This window comes from Phaenicophaeus curvirostris, unplaced genomic scaffold, assembly GCF_032191515.1.
Source record: "Phaenicophaeus curvirostris isolate KB17595 unplaced genomic scaffold, BPBGC_Pcur_1.0 scaffold_219, whole genome shotgun sequence".
NCBI classification, from domain to species: Eukaryota; Metazoa; Chordata; class Aves; order Cuculiformes; family Cuculidae; genus Phaenicophaeus; species Phaenicophaeus curvirostris.
The window spans coordinates 126,258-134,875 of record NW_027206834.1 but is presented as its reverse complement, the minus strand read 5'-3'; the positions used below and the strand labels follow the sequence as shown (position 1 = coordinate 134,875).

The following is an 8,618-nucleotide window of genomic DNA, read 5'->3' as shown; positions in this document are numbered from 1 at the left end:
TCCTTTAGTGATTATCATTATAATCATTTCAATTTTAGTGAATATAGTTTTTGGGGTTAATGTGGTAAAATATCTACTCAATAATTTGTAATGAAGCTTTTGAATTTTCGTCTATTATTGCCTCAATTATCCCTAAAGGTTGTCTGCACTAGGACCCAGCAATTGCTGACGAGCAACATTGGAATGCAGAGTGTTCTCACAACATTTTCCTAGAAAGATAACACCGTTAACTCCTTTAGACTGCTGCAAAGCTGAAAGGAAAAAAAAACTTAGAAAGGAAAGAGAAGGGTGGGAGGGCGGGGGGTGGGGGGGGCACTCACACACATACAGCTGCATGTTTTGCTAGGCATTTTAAAACTTTTTTCTTTTACTAGGTATTTTAAAACTTTTCCTTCTGAAGCCTTTCATTCCAAAGATCTCCAGGTAAATCTACCTGTTTGCCGGCTTAGTGGACATTTGAGATTGAAAGGTCCCAGAGATATATTTTCAAGGTTAATCAAAAACAATTTTTAAGTCTTACAAACGTTTGAAGCGCTTCAAACACACATACGCACACCCACTCATTTCTCAGCTAGCCGAATACAGTCATACAATGTTGGTTATTACTATTGGATCCACAATTTTTCCATGTTACGGATGTTTAAATTACACACGGTACCGGGAACATACAACACTTAAATTACGCAGATGCATTATCTAATAAGGCTTATGTCGATTGTCTAACAAATATTTCACTTATGGTAATCTTTTGTAGTTTCTGTATTGATAGAATCACGGACTGGTCAGTTGAACCACAGCCTCTGTCTCTTCATGGGGTGCAACTGCTGAAAAACAAATCAGTTGAATGATTCTAGTGCCCTTTGATATAAAGTCAGGAGGCATAGGCATTCAAGCTATTACTTGCATCGCTCTCATAAAGTCGGCATCAGTCAATTCTGGTAAAACAAGCAATCTTTGTAACAGGTGATCATGCAATTAACAATGTACTAAGTCCATCTTTGCATTCTTTTAGGCTGATCGTTTAAGCAACACTTATCTAGCGGTGATATTGTCTGCTTGCTTATCTAGGGTCTCTTGTAGTTTGTCTAGAAAAGTCATGTAATAAATGCCATTTTCTAGATTTCTTTTTTATTACAAATACGGGTATGTTCCAAGGACTATTAAATGGGACTGTATGCCCGTGATCTATTTGCTCTTCCACTAAATTTTGAAATGTACCCAATTTTTCACTCGTTCATGATTCCAATGTCTATTCCCATTGTATTTAATACATCTCTCCCCCACAAGATTAGTGGAACGTGCACAGCTAAGGGTTACACTACATTTCAACATAAGAGGCTGAGTTTATAGGGACTAAGCCAAATGTATTTCAGGGATTCTAATGGACTCAAATCTTTGTGAGTCATGCTCTACAGAGTCAGCTTGGAACACAATTGCTTTGAATAAAATTAAATACACTATTCGGCTATCTGTTGGTATTAATACTAGTGGAAATGGTGTTCGTAACACTAGTGGAGACAGCATTCATACTCTTGCTTAAATCGTTCCAGTACAGCCTGCATTAATGACCCCAGGTAAAACAAAGATTCCCAATCGAATTATTGACAATCATTCTAATTACAAGTTAGTAAAGCCACCCCCCAATGGTCCGTTTACGTTCCGTGGTATTGTGTGAAGTGCAGACGATTGCAGCACCACTTGGTTTCGTGGCGGCAGTGGTGGTGGTGAGCGGCTGGAGCGGAGCTCCGGGACCCTGGGTGGGGGGGTGGCGGGGGGCGAAGAAGGAAAAGCATCCAGAGATTTAGAACGGGGAAGCGAAGGATACAGTCGTTTAATGGAGGAGCGCGTTTCTCTTACCCACTTTTCATCACCTGTGTCCCCTCTTAAACATTCTTTAACCAGAGACGACAAGGTGAAGGCATCAATAGGGACCTTTTCAGGCCCATGAATAGTATAATAGCCTTGAATCTTATCTCCTACCTTATTCCAAGTTTCAACATTAATTGTACTGTCTTTAGGAAACCATGGACAAACTTCTTGTACGAAATCTAAAAAATGATCAACTTGTTTTCTTGTAACTTTTACCCCCCTAGCACAAAGCAGGGACTTTAACATACTTGCAAAGATGTTACGTTCATTACTGAAAGCAATGCCCATTTTTTTTTTTTTTTTTTTTTTTATTATTCTTCTTCTCTTTTTTCCTTTTCTCTTTCTTTCTATTCTTCTCTCTCTTTCTCTTTTCTTTCGTCTGCCTCAAAATCCCTTGTCCTCGCCCTCGATTTCAACTTACCAACCGCGGCTCGTGAAGGCGAGCGACGTCCTGTCCTTTAGCAACCGAGTATCCCGGGTTTCGGCACCAAATGACGGAGACCAGCTCACAGGGACGTCTAAGAGAGACTAGACGGACTACTGCTCTGGTGGCAAGTAGCAAATCTTTATTCCTCAACCAGAGTTTTTATACTCTCCTGGGAGAGCTTGTCAGTTTCTACCAAGCTTGAGTGCACTGTTTACATTACTGCTATTCTTACCGTGAGAATACAAGTTATGTAAGTTCTACAAGTGAGGGACTACGTGTCTGTTCAAGGATTCACACATTCTTCTGTTTGTGCTGGTCTTATCTTAGACCTGCAGGTGTTCTTGAAATATATTTAACTCGGGCCCTGGAATGATGAGAAACTAAGCATGTTGCCAAGAGCCCTGATAGTCCACAACCTCCCTTTCAGGAGGAGCAGCTTTGTTGTTGGCATGATACTCTGTTCCTGACCCTTTCAGGCCAGACAGAATATTGCTCTCCAGGCTCTTGGCTTTCATTATTCTGTCTTTGACCCTTTCAGGCCCCCAGAATGTCTAATAGTTCTCCTCAGGTGGGATTCCCCCTCTTCCAGCTTGTGCCGCTTCTTCACATCTTACCCCTCAGCAGGCTACAAATCCATCAGATCCCCGTGAGATCTGCAAAGCTTCCATGGCTACCAGAAGCCCAGCCACCATCTTTTGCCTAGACTCCCTGGAGGACTGAGGATTGCTCTTTAGAGCTCTTTTTTCTGCATTTTAAGGCAAAAAAACTCCTGGTAACTGACTGTTAGCAGTAGGTCTGTGCTAGTCCTTGACCTGGAGCACAATCCCATCTCAAGCCTTCCCAGAGGAGGGAGGTGGGATCAGATCATTGGCCAGCCTGTCCTCAGAAGCCACAGAATTAGTCTGTGTAATATAAGAGAGGTACTTGAGAAGTGACACCGACTCCTTCTTTACCTGTTGCCATGCAAAAAACCCACTGTTTTTTCCTGCCATGCTAAAAACTATATAGGTTGAGACAAAGCAAAAAAAAGGGTAAACACCTCCAGCAAAAGACATGGTGCATGGTCTAGAGAACAACTGCTCGGAGGAGGCGCGTAGGAACTGGGCTTGTTTGAAGTAGAAAACAGGAAGCTGAGGGGAAACCTTACTGCTGTCTAGAGCTACCTGAAAGTAGATTGGGTCGAGGTGAATGTGGCTGTCCTTTTCCAAGCGGAAAGTCATAGGAGAGTATAGAACGGCCGTAAGTGGTTCCTGGGGAGGACTGGATGGGAGATTCAGAAAGGCTCTTCACTCAACGGGCAACCAAGCACTGGCACAGGCTTCCCGAGGAAGTGCTTGCCTAGCTTTCATTGGAAGTATTCAGAAAAAGTGTAGATGTGGCACTTATGGACGTGGTTTATGAGGTGAACTTGGAAGTGTTAAGATTCCTGTTGGAATCAAGGATCTTCAGGCTCTTTCCTGAAAAAATTATTCTATGATTCTAACTTAGAAGACTGAGAGTAGTAGCAGCATGGCTGTTTTGATGCTTTGATTCCAGAAACTAGGTAAAATAATAAAATGAGCCCTAATGAAGGAAACGGAGCATCCAAATAATCATTCTTCACAGCTTGTTCCTACATTCAGGAGTTTGGAGAAAAGATTTCTTGTAGTTTGTACCACTCCATTCAATGATGCAAATAAAAATGCAAAGACTTGTGACACAGCAGCATTTAATAAATGTTGTTATTGAGTGGTACAATTGTCCGCGATGTCCTGAGCACAACGGTCTGACATCATAGTCCTTAATTCATCAATGTCCTTTCGTAACTGAGAAACGTCCAAGAGCTTCTTTGGAAGGCTTTCTGCGCTGCAGTAATTTTCATTCTCATCAGCTGAACAGCTCAGTGATTGTATTTCCGGCGGTAAGGAAAGATTTGGCTCCTCACCCTGGGCTTTCTGAGTCAGAATACTGCACAGTGCTTTCAACTCAAATATGCAATGGGACATTTCCTTGAACAACTGGTCTGCTATATGCATCTTCTCCGATACTGGCTGCCTGGAATCTTCCACCTGCCGCATCTGCTCTTTCAGAGTGGCATTCTCTTCCATCAGTCTTTGATTTTCCGAGAAAATGTTTTTTAACTGCTCTATTTTCCTGTCTTTTTCTTCCAGTCCTTTTATCATCTGCTCCACTACCTGATTTTCTTGCAAAAGGTTCTCTTGCATAGACTGCATGTCTAAAATCAGTGCAGCTATCTGATTTTGCTGATTCTCTATGACCTTACTGGCTTTCTCATTCTTCTCTTTGAGACATTCATTCTCACTCAGAAGCTGGTTTTTGTCCAACAGGGGAAGGCGAGCACCATCTTCCAGGCATTTTTCCACTCTCTGTTGTAAACCCCGTACCACTGTGACCAGCTCTTTTTCTTTTTCCTTCTGACACACGAGTTGCAATTCTCTCTCTCTGCACTGCGACCGGACCTCTAGGAGCTTCGTTTCTAACTCAGTCGTAGTTTCTTGAAGCTGCTTGTTCTTCTCTTCTAAAATTTGTAGCTGTTTAGTCTGCCCTTGTATATCATACAGCGTTCGTAGATCAGTCAGATATTTCATTAAGGTTTCAATTTGTCTTTGTTTTTCTTTGCTTTGCTCAGACATCTTCAGGCATTGCTTTTTCAGGCTATTAATATATTGGTCTCTACTTTTAAGTTTCTCCTCCATCTTCTTTTTCTCTTCACTAGATTTGTTTGAAATCAGTTTTATAAGTTCATTGAGTTGTAATTCCTTCTTTTCAGCTGCTGCAAACTGTCCCAGAGTTGCATATGTCTGTCCAAATGCTTCACAGATGGCTGACATAGGTTTGCTATCTTCTTCACCATTACCATGCCGCTCCAAAATAGATCGCGAACATGCTCCGTCTCTGCCATCTTCTGGAACAATGCCATTGTCCAGCTCATCGTCGGAAGGCACAGATTCCTTCTGTGTAATTTAAAAGAGATACGTGAGCACTGGCACTGGCTCCTTCTCAACCCATTGCCACGCACAAAGCTCCCTCTTTGAAAACATGCATAAAATGTTAGAGGTGAGGGATGGAAGAGAAGGGAGAAACACCGAGAACATCTTTGGCATTTCTGTTGAGTAGGGCTTTTGAAAGGGGCTTAAGTACACCAGCCCAAGATGCACAGGGGCGAGGCAGAAGCACCTGTTTGTCTAGATTGTGGGTCCTATGGGCAATCCTTTGACACGGATGGGATCTGCAAGAGAGCTGAGTGGTGGAAAGGCATTTCTTCTCGCAGCAGAAGCCACCTAGGTTTTCGGAGGACTCTAAGTGGCAGGAGGCTTAACTGCATCAGTCCTCTACTAGAAATCAAGCTCAAAGGGCAGCTACTAGGAGAGCCAAGTCATTAGATTGCCCTAACATTGTCTCAGTCCTAATTGAACATCTTGTCTACAGCACTGGTGCGTCAAGGTCCCCGTGAGAAGGTGTGGCAGAAGCAGCAGAGGAAAAGGAGTCCAGAAGCAGGTCAGCCCAGTGGGGCTCCACTGCCTCCTTCAGAGAAGGGCAAGAGTGACTGGAAAGCTGGCTGGTGGAGAAGGGGCTGGGGGGTGTTGCTCAATAGGTGCTGAATATGAGTAGGAAGGATTGCCAGGCAGCCAAGAAGGCGAATTGCATCGTGGCTTCCAGCAAGAGCAGTTTGGCCGGCAGGACTAGGAAAGTGATTGCCCCTTTTGACTTGGCACTGCTGAGACCATTCCTCCAATACCGTGTGCAATTTTGTGCCATAACTACAGATTTTATCATTCTACCTCAGAGTCCTTCAAGACGTCCTCATCATTTTCTTCATTTTCAATGTCTAATATGGGAAAATCATCTGCAAAGGAGGCAAAAAGCACAAAGGAGCTGTGGAAGCTTTTTCACACTGCTTTTCCCCATCTGCTTTTCCCCATCAGAGAATCTGGAAGACGTGGCCCTTCTAATTCATTACGAAATTACCATTGCCATCCTTCCCCAAAATGGAACATGAGCATGCTCCGTCCCTCTCTGCTCGTGGATAATGTCATTGTCCAGCCCATTGTCGGAAGGCACAGAATACAGGCCACTCCTATCTGTCCCCATAGCCTCCTCCATGGTCAAGTGTCCTACCTTCTTTCATCGATATAGGTTCATCCTTGGGAAAGGCTGCAGCCGCCTCCATTTTTTCCTGGCCTTTTGTGCCCCACGCAGAACATCCTTCTGTCTTGTCATCTTCTGCATCATCCTTCTGATGGTCAGTAACACTACACACAGAAAGGAAGGGAATGCATTCCGCAAAAATACACACACACTTGCATACCCTTTCTGCTGGAATTTAACGGCCATTTCTTTGCCATTCTACCTATATTCATAGACCTCTGAGAAAGGGTAACTCACACACAACTTACTGCACGACTCTAGTAGTGGAGACTGAAACACTGACTACAGGCACGTTCATGCTACTGCCACCTATTCTTGTCCCTGGAGTAACTCATCCCTGCTGGCTACAGTCGCATCTGATAAATCCCCTCTTTGCTTCGAGGGTCGGGGAGGATAATAAGCCCACTGGAATACCGACATCTAGCTACAAGGCTTGTACCTCATCAGGATGCTGCAGTAATGCTACAACAACTCTTCACATCATGCTCGGCTAACATCTCCTCAAACCCAGTCCTCATTTTGAAGGGATTCAGGTATTCCCACGGATAGTCTCAGGAGCCGTTTTTTTAAAGAGCTCCTAAGTGGAGTAGCAAGGGACCAAGAAAGATGGGGGTTGCATTCCAAGCACTGCACTGCTTAACTACTTTGCATAGGCATTCTCTTCTAACACCCGTGGCAGAGGGTCTCTTGGTGCTCCAGAGAGAGACTGCTTTCAGGTTTGCTTCATAAGCAGAACTAAAACCAAAACAAAACCCTCAAACAAACAAGGAAAGAAAACATTAACAACATGCTCCAGGTCAAGTCTGCTCCGCTAAATGGTGTGTTAACGCCATACTGATACTTTGCCAGAAGCCTGGAGGCAAGGGAATGAACATCTTGTTTTGATAGAGCAAATCCTTAAGCTTGCTGTCTTCCTAAAGGGACTTTTACTACAGGCACCTTTCCCTCCTGCTTCCCATCAATCCAGGCTGAGAGAGGGGCAGGGGAAGAAGGACTGAAGTTGAGATCTAGTGCCATGAAGTGTCAGGCAGTGGTTTGTAGCAGGACAAGGCATGCTCAGCTCCTAGGCATAATGCAGTTCATTCACCCACCGCTGGGCTCCCTGCCCAAAGAGACTCCTGTGCCCAGGCACTGGTCTCTGCCTCCAGCAGGGCTGCCCAGCCATCAAGCACAGCAAAAGAGACTGTGTCTTGGAAGGCAGGAGTCTCTGGAGGCTACCTACATCTATGGAGACTGGAAAGCCTGTATAGAACTCTGGTTTTAACCCTGATCAGTCCCACATCAGACATGTCCCAGAGACAGAGGGGATTAGGGATTTCTAAACAGCAACGGCACGGCTGTGTGGTGTCTTCCTGGAAGCACATGCCCTGCTCAAGCCAGGTGTTCAGTCAGACAAGAGGAAAGGAGCCATCTCTGCTTGGACGAAGGCCTGCTGAGCTCCACACAAGGTTTCTCACAGGCACCAGTCTAGCAGAGCAGAGCAGGGAAGGGCACGGCAGTGTAGGGCAGAGTGGAGCATCCACCGGCTCCTGTCCCAGCTTGGGCAGTCCTCCTCCCTCTTCCAGCCAAGGGGCTGGAGACTTAGCAACAGGCATTGCCTGAGCCTTACGATTTCTTTGCAGACTGTCTCTTGATGCGAAGCCTCTTCCACCACTGGTGCTTATGCGCCTTGGCCAGGTGACCACTGATGGCTACGCTGTGCAGTCCGTCCCGGCTCTTCTCCTGGGGCTCGTTGCGCTCGTTGGGCTCATTGGGCTCATCGGGCTCATCAGCCACATCAACAGCCGCAGAAGCGCTGCGGCATGACAGTCGCTCCCATGCCCGCCTCAGGTGCTTGGTGAGGCGCTGCATGGTACAATGGGGATGGGGGTGGAGAGAGCGTAGGGGTGGGGAGGTTGTGAGGGGAGGGTGAGAAGAACCAAGAACTGATTCTCGTCACTGCCAGGCAGAGAAGTGCTGCCAGTCTAGGCACAGCCCCGACAGCACTGAGGGCTGCTGCCTGCGGGGTGTCTGGACAGGGGTGGGGAGTTTACTGTGGTGTCACAAAGAGGGGTAGGGCTGGGGGTGGGGTTTGTTGGGGCGTGTCATGTCAGGGCTGGGGGTGGGGGGGCAGCAGGGGGAGGGTCAGGGTGATGGAGGCTGTGGAAGTCAGAGGATCACAAGTTTGAAGAAC

At 45.7% G+C, this 8,618-nt stretch overlaps 1 protein-coding gene across 1 annotated transcript; it reads right to left on the bottom strand.

Moving 5' to 3' along the window:
* Window positions 1-4,017: 4,017 nt before the first annotated feature.
* LOC138734789 (centrosomal protein of 85 kDa-like) lies at window positions 4,018-8,296 on the bottom strand. The gene is made up of 4 exons (XM_069882601.1): window positions 8,055-8,296; window positions 6,416-6,549; window positions 6,079-6,143; window positions 4,018-5,250 (listed from the first exon to the last, which is right to left on the bottom strand). The coding sequence occupies exons 1-4, from the start codon at window positions 8,294-8,296 to the stop codon at window positions 4,018-4,020; spliced, it is 1,674 nt and encodes a 557-aa protein (XP_069738702.1).
* Between the last annotated feature and the right edge of the window lie 322 nt (window positions 8,297-8,618).